At 34.3% G+C, this 18,039-nt stretch overlaps 4 protein-coding genes and 1 long non-coding RNA gene across 9 annotated transcripts in view; 4 read left to right on the forward strand and 1 right to left on the reverse strand.

Annotated features, from left to right (window-relative positions):
- LOC104723496 (flowering time control protein FCA) overlaps positions 1-6,412 on the forward strand; it is an 8,896-nt gene extending 2,484 nt beyond the window's left edge. Inside the window, exons 4-22 of one of the 5 annotated variants that reach the window (XM_019233100.1) lie at positions 1,460-1,542; positions 1,623-1,674; positions 1,879-1,946; positions 2,331-2,397; positions 2,492-2,571; positions 2,659-2,723; positions 2,852-2,911; positions 2,997-3,159; positions 3,383-3,466; positions 3,552-4,013; positions 4,179-4,358; positions 4,494-4,970; positions 5,082-5,117; positions 5,201-5,239; positions 5,410-5,442; positions 5,516-5,548; positions 5,723-5,788; positions 5,883-5,928; positions 6,052-6,412. In XM_019233100.1, the coding sequence (XP_019088645.1) occupies positions 1,460-1,542; positions 1,623-1,674; positions 1,879-1,946; positions 2,331-2,397; positions 2,492-2,571; positions 2,659-2,723; positions 2,852-2,911; positions 2,997-3,159; positions 3,383-3,466; positions 3,552-4,013; positions 4,179-4,358; positions 4,494-4,970; positions 5,082-5,117; positions 5,201-5,239; positions 5,410-5,442; positions 5,516-5,548; positions 5,723-5,788; positions 5,883-5,927 (2,093 nt within the window). In that variant the 3' untranslated portion in view covers position 5,928; positions 6,052-6,412. Of the gene's footprint in view, positions 1-1,459; positions 1,543-1,622; positions 1,675-1,878; positions 1,947-2,330; positions 2,398-2,491; positions 2,572-2,658; positions 2,724-2,851; positions 2,912-2,996; positions 3,160-3,382; positions 3,467-3,551; positions 4,014-4,178; positions 4,359-4,493; positions 5,118-5,200; positions 5,240-5,363; positions 5,443-5,515; positions 5,549-5,722; positions 5,789-5,882; positions 5,929-6,051 lie in introns of those variants that run through there. The other 4 variants (XM_010441881.2, XM_010441882.2, XR_757356.2 and 1 more) reach the window with 4 other exon arrangements.
- LOC104723495 (peroxidase 40-like) lies at positions 6,258-7,967 on the reverse strand. The gene is made up of 4 exons (XM_010441880.2): positions 7,630-7,967; positions 7,295-7,486; positions 7,029-7,194; positions 6,258-6,933 (listed from the first exon to the last, which is right to left on the reverse strand). Exons 1-4 carry the CDS (start codon positions 7,918-7,920, stop codon positions 6,530-6,532), a joined length of 1,053 nt encoding a protein of 350 aa, XP_010440182.1. The 5' UTR covers positions 7,921-7,967; the 3' UTR covers positions 6,258-6,529.
- LOC104723494 lies at positions 7,131-7,670 on the forward strand. The gene is made up of 3 exons (XR_757355.2): positions 7,131-7,215; positions 7,291-7,498; positions 7,579-7,670. It is a non-coding gene; the product is annotated as an uncharacterized LOC104723494 (long non-coding RNA).
- LOC104723497 (DNA-directed RNA polymerases II, IV and V subunit 9B) lies at positions 9,289-11,100 on the forward strand. The gene is made up of 4 exons (XM_010441883.2): positions 9,289-9,476; positions 9,737-9,812; positions 10,477-10,635; positions 10,821-11,100. The coding sequence occupies exons 1-4, from the start codon at positions 9,448-9,450 to the stop codon at positions 10,899-10,901; spliced, it is 345 nt and encodes a 114-aa protein (XP_010440185.1). The 5' UTR covers positions 9,289-9,447; the 3' UTR covers positions 10,902-11,100.
- On the forward strand, positions 12,051-16,285 carry LOC104723498 (probable glucan endo-1,3-beta-glucosidase At4g16260). The gene is made up of 3 exons (XM_010441884.1): positions 12,051-12,162; positions 12,259-12,742; positions 15,677-16,285. Exons 1-3 carry the CDS (start codon positions 12,099-12,101, stop codon positions 16,167-16,169), a joined length of 1,041 nt encoding a protein of 346 aa, XP_010440186.1. The 5' UTR covers positions 12,051-12,098; the 3' UTR covers positions 16,170-16,285.

Raw genomic sequence — 18,039 nt, forward strand, 5'->3', positions numbered from 1 at the left:
TTCTTTTTATCCATTTTTGGATGTTCTGTCTATTGGTTGATGATGGAGTTCCCCTTTTACCTTTTTGGATGCTTGATGCCGGAATGAATGTTTTTCTTTTCCTTTTCCTGTGTTAATGACCTGATGAACGATAATGACTGTTTTTTTTCCCCTCTCTCTGAATGGTCTGAGATATCATTTTTATGTATGGTCTTCCCTCTCTCTATTTTTTGGATGGTTGTGATATGATATACCACATCCCGTCATAGATGAATGAATGTTTTGCTGGGTATCTCTTATTTTTCTGTATGTTCCTTACACTATTGATCTTTATTTATGTGGAAGAGATGTTTGATGGTAGATTTTTTTGTATGCTCCCTTTCTGCCAACCAAGCCTTTCTGCTTGCTGCAACTATTCTTTTTATATTGAATTTCCTCTTGTACAATTACATTTAGTTCTGTCTTCATTTTATCAGAGTGAAGAATTACTAGATGATGAATGGGCCAAATGGCGTGATTGTATGTGTTGCATAGTTATTAGTTAATTCTTGACTTTCCAAGAAGTTTTGTATCTCTAACTGCTACACCTTTGTGGGTGGCATAACAAGTGCATCTGATTGTGGGTGACATAAAAATTTTGATCTCAGTTTGAATGTAGTAGATTCCATACCACTCTTTCTTCAGTCATGTAAAATGTTAGGTGGTGCGAACACATGGAAGGAAATTGATTGTTTTAGTTTCTTAGAATAGTTTTTTAGAATGATATCTTGACTTTCACTTGCTCTCCCTGGATCGAGCATCAGACAGAAGTCTAATTATGTATCACATGAAGCATGCATATTCTTTCTGAATTGCAATTATTTTCAGTGAACACTGATAAATTGGCGTTATTTTGCTCATAACTGTAGTTTATTTTTTGAAGTTTTCGAACGCTTGATGTATGGTGACGAAAATGTGATATATGTTCTTGTTTTAATTATCTGTTACTTATCAGTGGTTGTGTTTTAATTATCTGTTACTTATCAGTGGTTGTGATTCTACATGGTGAATCACCTTGGGCATGTAGTCAAATTATATGTTGGTGTTAACTTGTACATCTCTCTAGATTTTTTTCCCAATGTATGGATCTTGTTTGCACAAAATCAGCCACCCTTTGTCTGAAAGTCCCTCTTGTAGATACGTTATTTGCAGATACCGATTGTGCTATTTACAAAATATTTTATTGCCATACGCACCATTAAAAGACATTAATTTATTCTCTCCAACAACCTTACCAATGATCTAAGTGGAGGCCGTCAGGGCATGTCTTATGACTTTGCTACGGAACTTATGTGCTTTGAACAGTGCCAGTTATTTCTTCAAGATTGTGGTTGTGTGGCTTGTTCATTTATAATGCAGTTTTTTATTAGTACCACTTGATGTTGATAGGGGGAAAAGTTGAAATTTAAAACAGACGGCTTAAGTATCATATTTAATGCAGGCTGTTGTTTTGTAAAATATGCAACGTCTAAAGATGCGGATAAAGCCATTAGAGCACTGCACAATCAAATCACTCTTCCAGGGGTAATTACAAATGAGGCTTTCTCTTATCAAGAACAGGAAAATATAGGTCGTTTCATCTTTTATATTTTGTTGATTTTCAGGGAACTGGTCCTGTTCAAGTTCGATATGCTGATGGGGAGAAAGAACGCGTTGGTAACTAACTTCCGCACATATTATATCTATGTGGCTGTTATTTTCTGGTGTTCATAGTGATGACCATACGCTGTATAATTTCAGCTTACAAAATTGAGATAATGTGGAAAAATGCTATGATTTTTAAGGATGTGGATCTTTGTTTTTTTTGTTGTCTTTGCCTCATTCTCACGTCTCAACTGATATAGTTCTCTTGTTCTGAAGGTGCGCTAGAGTTTAAGCTTTTCGTTGGTTCACTAAACAAGCAAGCCACTGAAAAAGAAGTTGAGGAGGTATGTCTCATATTCCTACCTTTTGAAGTTGTTACTTACTTATGGCAGATTAACAGAACATGGAAGAGTTTTAAATTTCGATATTATAATGTCCCTTGTTGCAATGCTGATAATTCTAAATGATTTGATGATGCTTTAATTCTTAATGATTTTATGATAATTCTAAAGGGTAAGTGGCTGGACAAATTATGTCAATAATGCAAGCGCTTACCCATTTTACTGAGTAATCTCTTCCTTCAGTTGGATCCAACTGTTTGGCTGTCAGGATTCTTTTCTTACTAAATAAAATTAATAAAGATGTGAACGGCTACTCAATTCAACTCATTCGTTTCAGTTCTTCCTATACTTTTTTGATAAACCATTGAATTGTTTTTTCGTTAACAGATCTTCTTACAGTTTGGTCGCGTGGAAGATGTCTATCTCATGCGTGATGAATATAGACAGAGTCGTGGTATGTCTTGTCACTGCTACTAGATAGTAGATTCTATAACTTTTTTGATGCATGCTGGTTGCGAGGATGGTCATACTGTTTTTCACTCATGTAGGATGTGGATTTGTGAAATATTTAAGCAAAGAGACGGCGATGGCAGCTATTGATGGTCTCAATGGAATTTATACCATGAGAGTAAGCTGTGAAACACATAAGTATTTAACTTTTTCGCATTATAACCCTTAAGACATGTTTTGTTTACTGGCCTCTATCCCTTCCCAGGGTTGCAATCAGCCACTAATTGTTCGGTTTGCTGATCCAAAGAGGCCTAAACCTGGCGAGTCAAGGTATTGCCTTGAAGACTATGTTTTGATTAATAATAATTCTCTTGTCAGGAAAATTGTAATATACCTTTATTCTTTGTTCTGTCCGAGTTACATTTCTATACGTATCCACAAGTAGTTTCTATTTCCAGGGACATGGCACCCCCTGTTGGACTTGGTTCAGGGCCTCGATTTCAAGCGTCAGGACCAAGGTAACTGTGAAAAGCGATCATAATTATGCTCATCAAGTAATTATATATTTTGACTAACCGTGGTCTCATCATCTCTATTTGTTAGGCCTACCTCTAACCTTGGTGACCTTAGTGGGGACGTAAGCCACACAAATCCTTGGCATCCGCCGAATTCACCAAAAATTGTCCCTCGTAGTAACACTGGGAACCGTGGTATCGGAAGTGACTTTTCCCCTAGACCATGTCAAGCATCGTTGCCTTCAAATCAGGTGAGAACAGCTTGGTGATCATATATATCATCATCTTAAATCAACAGACTCATACAAGTAACCGCTTGCGTGGTTGTTCATATAATGTAACAAACATGATATGTGCTGCAGTCAAATGATATTGCCTTGGTTTGCAGTTTGTCAGTTACTGAGGCAATTTTTTGTTTTCAATAATTTGGGCTTTTGATGAGTGATTTGTTATATGTGACATTTATAATCTTAGGGTGGTCCATTGGGTGATTACGGTGTTCCTCCCCTTAATCCTCTTCCAGTCTCTGGAGTTTCATCTTCTGCCACATTGCAGCAGGTAATTTAGCTAAATTTTTCCAATTAAGCAAATCTGAAAATGTTGTGATTATTAATCTGAAAATGTTGTGATTATAAATTTCTAGCAAAAACGGGCAGCTGGTCAGCAAATATCACCATTACAAAAACCTCTTCACGGTCCACATAATCTCCCCCTCCGTCCACAAACTAATTTCCGTGGGGGCCAGGCACCCTTGCAGAATCCTTATGGTTTTAGCAACCAGTTGCCTACCTCTCAGCTGCCGCCACAGAAAAATGTCACTCGTGCAACTGCTCCTCAAACTCCATTGAACATTAATCTACGACCAACAGCTTTGTCCACTGCAACTGCTCAATTTCCCCCTCGTTCCCGGCAGCAACCGCTACAAAAGATGCAAAATCCTCCTTCTGAGCTAGCTCAGCTCTTGTCACAGCAAACTCAGAGTCTACAAGCAACATTCCAATCATCTCAGCAAGCAATTTCTCAGCTGCAGCAGCAGGTGCAGTCCATGCAGCAACCAAACCAAAATTTACCACTCTCACAGAGTAGCCAAGCTGGTAAACATCAGGTACGTATATAATATCTCAGCTTCGTCTGCCCTGCTGGGTTCTTCAGCTGCTGTAGTGTTGTATTTACTTACGATTATTTCCTGATAGACATCAGTATTTTATTCTTTCTTGTGTATGGTATTTTCTCCCGTTTATATTGTTCCTCCGTATTACTTCTTTATCAGTGGGCTGGATCTGCCATTCCAACAGTTGTTAGTACCACTGCTTCGACACCAATTAGCTATGTGCAAACAGCTGTACCTGCAGCAAATCAGAGCGTGGTTTCTGTCAAATGTAACTGGACCGAGCATACCTCGCCTGATGGATATAAATATTATTACAACGGTGTAACGGGTGAAAGCAAGGTGAGAAACGTGGTTCCTCATTAAGTCTATTTTCTTGTGTTTGTTGTGCTATTTATAATCCATAAACAGGCAATACCTGTATATATGAAGTTCGTCAATATGTGCCATAACATGTGTATAATTTGACTTTTTCAGTGGGAAAAACCTGAGGAAATGGTAGTGTTCGAACGAGAGCAACAAGAACAGCAACAGCATCAACCGAAGCCAACTATACAGCAGCCCCAGACCCAATTACAGCCGATGCAGCAACAACCACAACAAGTTCACCAACAATATCAGGGCCAGCAACAAGAACAGCAACAACATCAACAGAAGCCAACTATACAGCAGGCCAAGACCCTATTACAGCCGATGCAGCAACAACCACAACAAGTTCACCAACAATATCAGGGCCAGCAACAAGAACAGCAACAACATCAACAGAAGCCAACTATACAGCAGGCCAAGACCCTATTACAGCCGATGCAGCAACAACCACAACAAGTTCACCAACAATATCAGGGCCAGCAACAAGAACAGCAACAACATCAACAGAAGCCAACTATACAGCAGGCCAAGACCCTATTACAGCCGATGCAGCAACAACCACAACAAGTTCACCAACAATATCAGGGCCAGCAACAAGAACAGCAACAACATCAACAGAAGCCAACTATACAGCAGGCCAAGACCCTATTACAGCCGATGCAGCAACAACCACAACAAGTTCACCAACAATATCAGGGCCAGCAATTACAGCAGCCGTTTTATTCTTCACTGGTTGGTTTCGTTTTCATGCTGGTTACATTCAAATAGTTTTCTCACATGGTCTCTAACATGCATATTACTCTTTCCAATTGGAGGTGCAGTATCCAACTCCAGGAGTCAACCATATTGCTCAGGTGTCTATCTCTTTAATATGATTACTTATTTTCTATTTGGAGTGCTAGTCTTCTGGTAGAAGGAGATTGACCACCTTATATAAAATTCGATAAGCCATAGTTTCGCCAACGTGTTCAAATACAGATAACAATCTCTGACGTTCATGTCTGTTTTCCATTTCAAAATGCAGTATCCATCATTGCCAGTTGGTCAAAATAGCCAGGTACATGTCTGAATGTTTGAACTTATTTCACATTGAACTGATTGATAATCATTTTTTCTTTTCTGGGATGCAGTTTCCGATGTCAGCAATTGGTCAAAATACTCAGGTATTTATCTTATTATGAATAAAAATCTCTCATATGTGCGGATTAGCTTTAAATTTTATCGAAGAACATACATGAATTTAGTGACATTTCAAAAAGAAACATACATTGATATGACTTCCTTGGTTGGAAATGGTAAAGGCAGAGCGTATGATCTAATCTGTTTGGATTGTCTAGGAACATGGTCGGACACATATACCCATGGGAGCTGCTTCAGTGAATGATCTCTCAAGAACTCAACAGGTGATTAGAATTTTTTCTTACCTTTGGTATTCAGTTGTTCTTTTTTGTTGAAACCTTTTTTCTTATTCTCTTACAATCATATATCTGTTTCCAGAGCCGTCAATCTCCCCAAGAACTCATATGGAAAAATAAAGCTTGAGGTTCATATCTTCCGTTTTTATCCTGTCTTGTATCATTTTTTGTACCGAAACACAATCCACCGGTATGATGTTTTTCTAGTTTGAAGTTGCATCTATTTCTCTGTGTTGATCAATACTGTGCAGGTACATGAAACGAGGAGCTAAAATATCTCAGTAACTAGATAGAAAAAACTTCTGGAACTAATTAGTCAAGCAGAGGAAAAACAGCAATGACAGTGGTCTTAGTATATGTATTTCTAAGTTAACCCCTTCAGGTATTATATAGATAGGTGATTCGACGACCATCTGCATTCTATCTTTTCTCTAATCAGATATTTTCTTCTTTTACATTTCAAGAGTTGCCAAACAATGGCTGTTGTAACATAGCTATTGCAAGTCATGTCTCATGTTATGATAGTATTAGTTACTTAGCTGGGTAAACCAAACTTTGATCCAGTTAGGGGTCATATAATTATATAAATATAAATATGTACATTCGTTATCATGTGTTCGTTCCTTCCATAAATTTTGTAAAACCAGAGTGCTATGTAGTCTTCTTTAACTTTTATATAGATATCAAATAAGTCTGGACTTGGATATACATAGTTCAATCCATTTATTTTTAGTTAATCATTCTACAATTCCTTCTAATCTCGCTATTACTACCACCAGTTATCCCTCCCATTTTAACCATAGCATTTTTAAAATCCTCAAAGAAAACCGACTGATCCGCTGCGTATGTTTCAACTATTGCCCTCGTTCCTGGGTCCTGAACTGCCAAAGCTTGGTCTGATGGAAGCAATCCCTCACCTGAGAGGAGATTAACATAGTACTGGTTGTCAAATGTTGATGGCGTCACCAAGTCAAGCTGAGTGATAGCTACAGCGGGATCCACGGTTGAGCACAGCTGCTGTAGTGACTCGAGGAAGTCAAGGTTATCTCCATGGTTAGCCGGTTCTCCAGTTTGTAGCGGCAGCAATCGAGCTGTAAACGAAGTGCAACGTGCCTTTCCCAATGTATGTCCACCTGGTTTACATTATGGTCAAATTTCATTATCTTGGGTTTTCTTCGAAAACGGTTGGTCTAGGTAAAGAGAAAGAAGACTACTAAAGAATGCATACCGGAAAGAGCAACCATGTCGGTTTGTGAAAGGCCGAGCTTTTGGAAGATGGAGATGAGAGTTGGTACGGTTGAGTTGGGTGAGGGCAAGCCAGTTGTTGCTGCCGGTTTGCTCGCTGTTCTACTGTCTTTTCTTCCTACTTCCACCTCCCAGCTTGGTCCACCCGACTTCAAAAACCCAATTTAAAGGTAATCAACCAAAACGTTTTCAATGGATTTCAACCGGGTTTATAAGAGTATATGACTAGTAAAGGCTGAAGATAGGTACCACAACGACTGAATCTCTAGCAGCCATAGCAAGAATGTCTGCGCAAGAGACGGTCTCTGGACATACAGATTCAAGATCAGACTTTATCGAATCGATCACTTCGAATCCTCGGAGAGAATTTAGATTAGGAGGCGCCGTCTTTTCACCAACCAGTCCTTCTGTGTCATCCAACAACACCGAAGCATCACATCCCTGCAATGCAAGGTAAGTCAAAACACACATACCACCGATTCGTACGTACTCTTGCTCTGCTTAACCGGCACCAATTAATTTGGATTTGTCAGTTTTTAACCGGCATAACTACTAAAACAAAATTAAGATGAGATGAGACTTGCATTAACAAAACAGTCGTGGAAATGAAGACGGAGAAGAGAAGCCGCCATTCTTGGATCCTGTAACACCGCTGTTTGGACCCACGAGTAGACGATAGACTCTGCTTCAGGACAGCTGTTTCGGTACAAACCGAAATCAAGAACCAAACCGAACCCTATACCGAAGCTAGAACCGGTTTCTCCACTTCCGTCTTCGCAAGTCTCGCTGAAGTTGGTTGGATTAGACTCGGAGAGTGAGAGAATTGGCATTGCAGCGAAAAGCATAAGGAACAAGTAGTTAAAGAGCTTCTTCATTATTGCCGTTATAAGATGATCTTTCCACTTTCTTCTTAGTTTTAATATTCAATGGAGTTGGTACTATTTTTAAAAAGCTAGTGAATGTGTGTCATATTTATAGAAACACATACATAACACGTACATATATTGTATGTATGTTATATGTATGTGTAACTGCATGACTGCATCTGCATGTGCACTTCAACGAACCCATTACATATATTGTCCTCGTCAAATTTATTCATATATACGTCAATTAATAATGTATATATATATATATATATATATATATATAACAAATACAAACTGTGATGTTATGATATAGGATTACAGATTCGCATAATACAATCTATGATCATCATATATTCATGTATGAAGACAATTAATGCATTACTTGATAAAAAGCCGTCCAACATTTTTTTTGATTTTGGGGTGGTTATATTGTTGTTTTTTCTTGCGATATACTGTAGTAGTATAGTATATAAAAAGTCGCAAGATAAAACTGAAACCAAATTTGCAAAAGGTGGGTCTCTTTTCTTCATTTTTTATTTGTCTTTTGTTTTGTTATTACTTGTAAAATTACAAAAAAAAATAAAATAATAATAATAATAAAGGAGGGACAAAAGAGTCGTAAACTGTAATGAATGAAGAGGAAAAAAACACAAATAAACCATGTTGCTGCTACTAGACAGAGAGAGAGATGTGTCGGTGAACACTGTAGAGCCAAGAGTAGTTTTTTTTTTTTTTTTTTTTNGGTTAAATTAAGAGTAGTTAAAACTTGAAAATGAGAGACCAATTCAATAGTTGGAATCTGAATGAGGTAGGAAAAAGAAAAACACTTTTGGATCCTGCTTTGTCTTCTTGCAGGTGATTAATTAATAACTTTTTAAGGTTTAGGTTAACCTTATGCTGATATCTTAGTCACTTTTTGGTTAAATCAGCTCTCAAGTTTAAGTTTAATCTGAAGGAAATCAGAAGTTTAGTCTGCAGTTTAGTTGAAAAAGGGTTTAACAATTTCTTCGTTTGACAATCCAAAGCTTGTAATAGTGTACTAGCAACTCAAGTTATGTTAGTGGATGTATCCACTGTTGTATCCTAATGTACTGTTGTTGTGATATATTAATTTAGTAAAAAGTAATTATATGGACGAAATAATTAGAGAATGATGATATAAGGTGCATGGGGGATATCAGATATGCATGTGGTTGTTCATGTCAGTAAAGAAAGAAGAAGAAAAAGTACGTAACACTTCAATGAAGAAAGGGTCAAAATTTATTTCGTCTTGTCCTCTTCGTATTTCTCTATTTATTTGTTTTACCGGTACAATCTATATGGGCCGTCGGCCCATTGGCTTTAAGTAAACTGCCCGAGAAAGTTTGTGAAATTACATGCGATTGCCACTAACAGAGTCTTTACTAGAGCTTGGCCTGTTTCTCTAATGTCTGATGAGTGAACGATTGATCCCGCCAAAGACACTGAGCTGAGGAGAGTGAGAAATCAAGAAGCATTCAAAAACTCGTTAGCTAAAGGAAAGATTCTGCGAAGATGAGTACTATGAAATTTTGTCGCGAATGGTACGAATCTGTTCCCTTTGTTTTGTGTTGTTGTTGTTGTTGGTAAAAAAAACGAATCTGTTCTTCTTCTTTTATACTAATCTCTTAGTTCATCTTGAATTCTGTATCGCACCCAGTTCGTATAAGTCCATAAATTTCTGAAAATTTCATCGAAAGTTTTAGTTTTTTTGTTTGGGGTTTTGATTATGTTGTCTGATTCGATTAAAGTTCCAATTTTTTTGTGCTCTACTTTGATATTTGTGTATTGGGAAATATTGCAGTAATAACATTCTCTATCCCAAGGAAGATAAGGAGCAGTCGATTCTACTCTACGCTTGCCGTAATTGTGATCACCAGGTACAAAAAAAAAACTTGGGTTTTAATATGCTGCCTTTGTTAAAATTAGGGTTCCTTAGTGTTTAATGACACATTGTGGTGTTGAATCGTCTTGTAACTAAGCCAGGGTTGAGAAACTAACTTTGAAGTTGTTCACATGTAGAGATTTATTTAAGCTTTGTATGTTTACTCTTTGTAGTCTCTTTATACGGCTAAGAGTCGAATGTAAGAATTTAACATCCACTATTCAGCTCATTGTCATTGTCGTTTTATATCATTAACCTGATTGGTAAAGATACTGCTTATCAGTATAGAGTTCCTTGAGACCTTTCTGAACAAATGCAAACTCTAAAAGCGTTTAGACACCTTGTTATGCAGCTTCTTACTGTTTCTAAAAGCGTTTTGAGTTTCAACAATGGCCATTGGGTGCACAAGCATTTCTTGTTATGGAACTTCTTTACTATTTCTGAGTCTTTTGTGTTCTGTTTGTTATTCCAATCAATGAGCCTTTGTTAGCTTCTGAAACTTATGATATCCCATATGCCATCTTAAGCTTAGTACTGGACATGCTAACCGAATTAGCTATCAAACTTATTGTTAGCTGGATGCCTGGATTTACTTTCCTGTTGCTATGAATTTGCAAGATCTTGAAATTTATATTCTTTTTGAGCACTTGGCTTGGCAGGAAGCAGCGGATAACAACTGTGTTTACAGAAACGAGGTTCATCACTCTGTCAGTGAACAAACTCAGATCCTGTCCGACGTTGCTTCCGACCCTACTCTTCCACGTACCAAGGCAGTGCGTTGTGCCAAGTGTCAACACGGGGAAGCTGTCTTCTTCCAGGTGAATCATTAAACTTGAAAGCTTAATCGTTATTTCTTCATCATTCAAGACTTTCTGATCTAACTTAAAGATCAAAAGAGATCTCTTTCTCTTGCTTATCCTATTTGGTTATGCTACTGCTACACTCAACATCTAGCCATTCGGTTTATTAAATAAATAGCTTGTGTGTATCATTGAATTTGCAGGCCACGGCTAGAGGCGAGGAAGGAATGACGCTGTTTTTCGTCTGCTGCAACCCGAACTGTAGTCACCGTTGGAGAGAATAGGAACTATGGAAGATAACATTTTTTCATCTGATTAACGTGTATCTGAGTTCCTCTTTATGAGTTTGATGCAATCCAATTTGGAGTTTTATGTGTACAAACATGAATATTGTTGAGGAATGTTCTCGGGTTCTTGAACTTTCAGGGTCTTTTGTGATCATTTCAGTTTTTAATTGGGTCTAATTATAAATCTATTGGTATCTTGGGGGTCCGATCCGAAAGTTCGTCCTTATCCATGGATACGTGGAAACTTGAAATCGTCAGAGAGATTAGTAGTGACTTCTAGTTTAGTCTAAGCCGCCGGCTGCTCTAACTTTTCAATAACGTGTGACATTATTTATAGTAAGTTGATTAGTTTAATCTTCTAAATAAAATTATTATCATAATGCTGTGTTTACTTAGTCAATATTGAATTTGAAGTTTTATGTTCAAATGAATGATGGTATATACTTCACGATTTGATGATGATTAGGTTTATGAAATGGAGGAGTCTCCTAGGGCTGCTCTCAACTCTCATCAGTCATCATATATGAAAAAAAACCTACGTTAGGTAAAATAGCCAACTTGGTCCACCACAAAGTCAAATAATCAGTTAAGAACCTCATTAGTGGAATTATACTTTCTTTGATTCAATGACACTGATTAGGAGATTATCTAAATTTCACTTGATAGAAGTTGTTTACACGTAAAAGCAAAATATCAAATGTTATATTCTGTGACTGAAATTGTTTTACGAATTTGATCTGTCCGTTGTTTTAATCGAGTATGTTTCTCGTCATTCATTATAAACATTGATGTAGACATAGAGTCAACAAAATTACAAAAACAGAATATATATAGCTAGTTTGATTTTGTCAATGTTTAGAAAATATAAGCAATGTCTTAATTTCTCGAGTTAGAAAGAGACATTTCTCTAGCCAATTTTTTTATAAGATCTTCTCTTTTGCATAAATTGTTATATTGACCATATGCTTGCACTCAAGCTAACATTATGTACTCAATTACTTGATCTGACTAATGACTCATACAATTTGAATTAATAAACAAAGATAGTTGTCACACATTTCTACGAATATGACACAACCTACACCCATCCATATTTTAAAATAAATAAAAGAACTTAACGTACGTACCAATGTTAATTAGTATATAAAGAACAAATCTAATTAGACAAAAAAACACGTACAACACTGATTCAAGATGTCACAAATGACCCCATTATTTCTCCTTATTGCTCTCTTCACAACCCTCCTCACTCCAACATGTCTCTCTTTTAAATCCCACATATGATCTATTCTCATTTTTACTTGAAGATTATAAACTTAATTAACCTTAGTTACATTTTTAATGATGAAACCAGGTGGAGAACCAGTAGGTGTGTGCTATGGAATGATGGGGAACAACCTACCTTCACAACCAGACACAATCGCTCTCTTCAGAGAAAAAAACATCAGACGTGTTAGACTTTACGACCCAAACCAAGCCGCTTTAAACGCTCTTAAAAACACCGGCATCGAAGTCATCGTCGGCGTTCCAAACCCCGATCTCCGTTCACTCACCAACCCTTCTTCCGCTAAGTCGTGGGTCCAAAACAACGTGCTTAACTTTTACCCCGCCGTTAGCTTCAAGTACATCGCCGTCGGTAACGAGGTCTCTCCGGGGAACGGTGGCGATCTTGTGCTCCCTGCCATGCGTAACGTTTACGATGCTCTTAGAGGTGCGAATCTCCAAGATCGCATAAAAGTGTCAACGGCTGTTGATATGACCTTGATTGGGAACTCTTTCCCTCCTTCCTTGGGAGAGTTTCGTGGTGACGTTAGGTGGTATACGGATCCCATCATCGGGTAATTATCATCACTTAACTCTTCGTCAATTCCTTTAATTATTATACTTCCTTTTATGTGGCGTCGACTCTAGAAGTGTAGAACGGTAACCAAACCAAGTCTATTTTTAGTCTAATGGTTTTATATCAAACAAACCAAATAACTTTATAACCGTGTAACGAGTTAATTCAAATATTCACTACAAAATAGCTTAACTAAAATAGATATGGTATCACTTGTATAAAAAACACTACATATACTTTTTTCTTTCTCACATAAAGCGATTCTGAGAAATGAAAAAAAAGTTCAAAGATGCGAAATTACCTAAACTCTTAATAATCAAATCCTAAATACAATATCATGCCAGGCGGGAAAACGGCCAATTCCCCCCTGAACTTAGTTGCTTTATCGTATTCATACACACAGATCTTTGGAATGTGCCTAAAACTACATGAACTTAACTAAAATTTGAATTTTCCACATGAACTATTAAAATCAAGCCAAAACCATCAAATCGAATAACGGTGTTACTGTTCCGTTAATATATGATGATTGGATGTCACACTGGACCTTAAACGACGTCGTTTTTATTGTTTTAAGAAAAAATTGAAGTAAAATAAATTTCAAAAACTCAAGGATCGAACCATAACGCACGTAAGCAGGCGATTTAGCAGCTGAACTATAGTAACAAATAGTACAATTGCAAACGGGTATACGTTTATAGATTTAGGATGCAAATTAAAAAAATAAGAAAAATAAAAGCTTATCCTTTCTTCTCTTCCGATCTTCGTTTTCTTGTTTCTACACACTTCTTTCGCCGCGTCTTCAACAATTGGGATATTTATGACGATTAATTTTTCTTAATTTCAAATTAGGATGTCATATATGAACTGCAGAGGTTAATTTCAAATTAGGATGTCAAGAACTGAGATATTTATCACCCAATTCAATTTCAGTTACAAATTTTTTTTATATATAAAATCAAGTTCAGCTATTAAGGATTGGATTTTATACATGATTTTAATTAATTTTGATCTAAACTAACAAAAAAATCCCAATTCTTGATCCAATCCATGAAAAATCAACTTTCACAGTCGCAATGTTATCGGAGATGAGAAAACAAAAGCAGAGAAAAGGGTTACCTTTTCTTTAATAATTTATGTGTTGTCTTAAATATATATGTTTATCCATTTCATAATTAACTAAAAGTTACGGTAGTTCAGCTGGTTTTATGGTTCGTACTTCGTCGTGAGTATTAGAGGTCGGGGGTTCAACTACGTATTTTGTACATACTGATTTTTTTTTTCTTAAAACAATAAAACAACGTCGTTTAAGGGTCTAGTGTTGGCATTTTTTTTTTTCCTTAAAACAATAAAACGACGTCGTTTAAAGGTCTAGTGTGGCATCCAGTCATCAGATATTAACAGAACAGTAACACTGTTACTCGATTTGATGGTTTTAGCTTGATTTCGATAGTTCATGTGGAAAATTCAAAATTTTAATTAAGTTCATGTAGTTTTAGGCACACTCCAAAGATCTGTGTATGAATATGATAAAGCAACTAAGTTCAGGGGGAATTGGCCGTTTTCCCCATGCCACGCTCGAAATACTATTTATACTAGATTAAGACCCGTGCTAGAGCATGGGTTGAAATTTATTTTATTTACATTGTAATTTTTTATAAAATATAATTTATATGATTGTTTTTAAAAGTTTTTTTGGATAAAATATTATGTTATAAAATTATATGCTAAATATGATGACTTGAAAAAAAGACTTATTTTGTAAGTTTTATATTGTTAATGATTCTAGATTAAATTTATGTACCCGTGCACTGGTTAAATTTTATTTTATACAAAATTTTGTATATTTTCTATTTTAAAATAAAATTTTAATATGTTGTATTAGTTTATGTACGTGAAGTTATTTCAACAATGTATATTCTACCTTATGACTTGAATGTCATTATAAGACATAATTTTGTGAATTTGGTTTTTAAAAAGCGAGTTATTATATTATGAGTAATTTAATATATTGTTATACTTTTTGTATTAATATACTTGGTTTTTTAAAATTCTTTCATATTATAGTGACATATTATTGACATTGCTATAACAAACCAATTTAGAGTGTTTATAGTTTCTAACTTTAATGTCAAGTTTCAATATTTTAAAAATATTTCAAATAAATTATTTAAAGTTTATTATATTATATAAAATTATAAAATTCAACAAAAAGGTATGAAATTGAATTGAAATATTCAAATTTTTACCTAGTTACTCAGTAAATTGTTTAATTCAATAGATATTATTTTTAAAGAATAATATTAATAAAAATTGAATATTTTATAGATTGAATCATTTATATTTGTTTTTAAAAATTTAATTTATGGTATATCCGGAAATATAACTATTTTTTAATTATAATAAATAATATGATAATTTATTTGTTTTACAAAATAGACTCATATATAAAAATGTGAGGTGAAGTATAATAATAATTAACAAATTAATATGTTAAGTTAGATATCAAAAGATTTGATTTGATGAATAATTTAATAAAAAAAAATTAATATGGTAAGTTAGATGATATCAAATGATTCATTAGAATATTCTGTTTAAGATTTTTGGAAACAATAAATTCAGACTATACAAATAATATAAAATCTAATCTATAACCTATTTGTAACCAACTTATTAAAATTATATAGTTTACAAAACAATGTTGTGTACTTCCGTTTTATTATATAGGGGATTGGATTTCTTGTAGCTTTCGCCATCAAATCACCTATTATGCCAAAATGCCATACTATTTTGTTTTACAACGTATTATTTACAAATATTGTTCTTAAGAGTTTTTATTTGATATATATATATATATATATATATATATTTCTAAGGGGTTCTTACTTATTAGAGTTCATGCTTGTTTGAATAATTATTTCCTCTTACGTAGGTTTCTAACGAGTACAAACTCAGCGTTACTAGCCAACATCTATCCTTACTTCAGCTACGTAGACAATCCACGTGACATATCTCTCTCTTACGCTCTCTTCACATCGCCTTCCGTTGTCGTATGGGACGGCTCTCGCGGCTACCAAAACCTCTTCGACGCCTTGCTTGACGTCGTTTACTCCGCTGTCGAACGATCAGGGGGTGGATCTCTTCCCGTGGTCGTGTCAGAGAGCGGATGGCCTTCGAATGGAGGAAACGCGGCGAGCTTCGACAACGCGCGAGCTTATTACACGAATCTTGCGGCCCGAGTGAGAGAGAACAGAGGAACGCCGAAGAGACCTGGAAGAGGAGTTGAGACGTACTTGTTTGCTATGTTTGATGAGAATCAGAAGAGTCCTGAGATTGAAAAGAACTTTGGTTTGTTTTCCCCTAATAAACAGCCGAAATTTCCGATCACGTTCTCCGCCGTGAGAGCTGGTACGGCTGTTGAGTGATGATTTTTATATGTAAGCTCGTCTGAGATTTCTGTGAAAATGTTTGAACTAGTATCGACTTGGGAGAGATAATCCCATATAGATAAATTCCAAATAAAAATAAAATTTCAAGATCATGCACAAACTTAATTCGTCACATATATTAGCTACAAAAGCAAAGTTGAAGATCTCTTTTTTCTTTGAAACTGAACAACAAAATCAAGAGAGAGTTATGAAGATACCTATAGAATTAGTACTCGTCTTTGAGGCAAACGTATCATGTTTACAAGAATATTTCCCAATTCCTCAATCATATAATAAACCTTATCATCATTAATTATTTGTTTTATACTAGTTTGTTACTTATCATTCTTTTCCAAAGTTGAATAACAGGACCATTGGTCCATTGGAATATTTATCTCCCGTTTATATGTGCATTTGTTTTTACAACTCTACCCATAACAATTCTACCATATTTGAATAGAGCAAACAAATAAAAATAAAATAAACTAGACCTTAGAATCTTTCTATTATCGAGTAAAAGTTGATAATATCCCGCGCAAATGCACGGATTGTTGTATAATAGAATATATTAATTAATTTAAATTTATTTGATAATCATATTAAAAAAAACTTAACAAATTAATTTAAATGTCATTAACATTTTTGACACTTTTATTTATTCAAATCATACAATATCAAAATATATAACTTATTTAAATATAATCATACATACATTTACATATCTCTTAAAGTTATTTATTTTTTATTGTTCAAATTTGATAATAATTTTTATTAGTATTTTTAAGCATTTGAGGTAATAAAATATTATTAATAATAAAAACGAAATTTTACTATGTGATTTAAATATATAATTTAAGTTTTTTCATATAAACTAACACATAACCTAAAGTATTTAATAATTAAAAGCTAAACTATTTTGAAAGTAAAAAATACATATTTCCTATAAAGTTATATGAAGTGCATTCAAAGTTTTAAAATACGATAAAGAAATCTTTTTTCTATTCCCCTCAATTAAGATATATTGCTAGGTTTAGTTATAATTTTTAATTCTTGTAATTAAAAGCTAGATAGAAAATAAAAAATCAATTTGTTTTTTTATATAGAAAATCTTTAAAATACATATTTGGATTAAATAAAAAAATAGTGATTTTATATCATTATATGTTGAATCACAAACTGAATATAATGATTATTATTCTAAAATAAATGTATTACAATTTTGTTGGATGTAAGTGAGAGTTAAGAAAAATTGATTTGATAATTATATTACAATTTTTTATATTCCCCTTAATTTAATTTATATTGCTAGGATTAGTTTCAATCTTTCATCCTTGTAGTAAAAGCTAGAAAGAAAATAAATACCAAATTGCTTTTTTATATAGCAAAATCCTTAAAGTGCATATTTGAATTAAATTTAAAAATTATGACTTTTATATAATTATATGTTGAATCACATACGAAATATAATGATGAGTATTCTAAAATATATTTATTACAATTTTGTTGGAGGTAAGAGAGAGGTAAAAAAAATTGATTTGATAATTATATTACAAAAATTTCCTTCATGAGAACATTTCAAATTTTAAGAATAAAATAAATATACATGAATTTGTAAGAACTAATCAAACATCTAAAGTAAAGACTTAAGATGTTTTCTTTAGCTTGATTCCCTTATTATGAGATGGTTATAACCAAAATATTATTATGGTCATCAAAAATTTATTATACATATTAGAATACATATGTATTCTAAATCAAAATAATATAAGAAAACAAAGAAGAAAAGGAGAAGTACATAAAACAAAGAAACAATAAAATTCAAAACAATGTAAAATATATAGTAAACAAAAAATATAATCAAACTCTT

The sequence above is a fragment of the Camelina sativa genome, chromosome 11 (genome assembly GCF_000633955.1).
Source record: "Camelina sativa cultivar DH55 chromosome 11, Cs, whole genome shotgun sequence".
NCBI classification, from domain to species: Eukaryota; Viridiplantae; Streptophyta; class Magnoliopsida; order Brassicales; family Brassicaceae; genus Camelina; species Camelina sativa.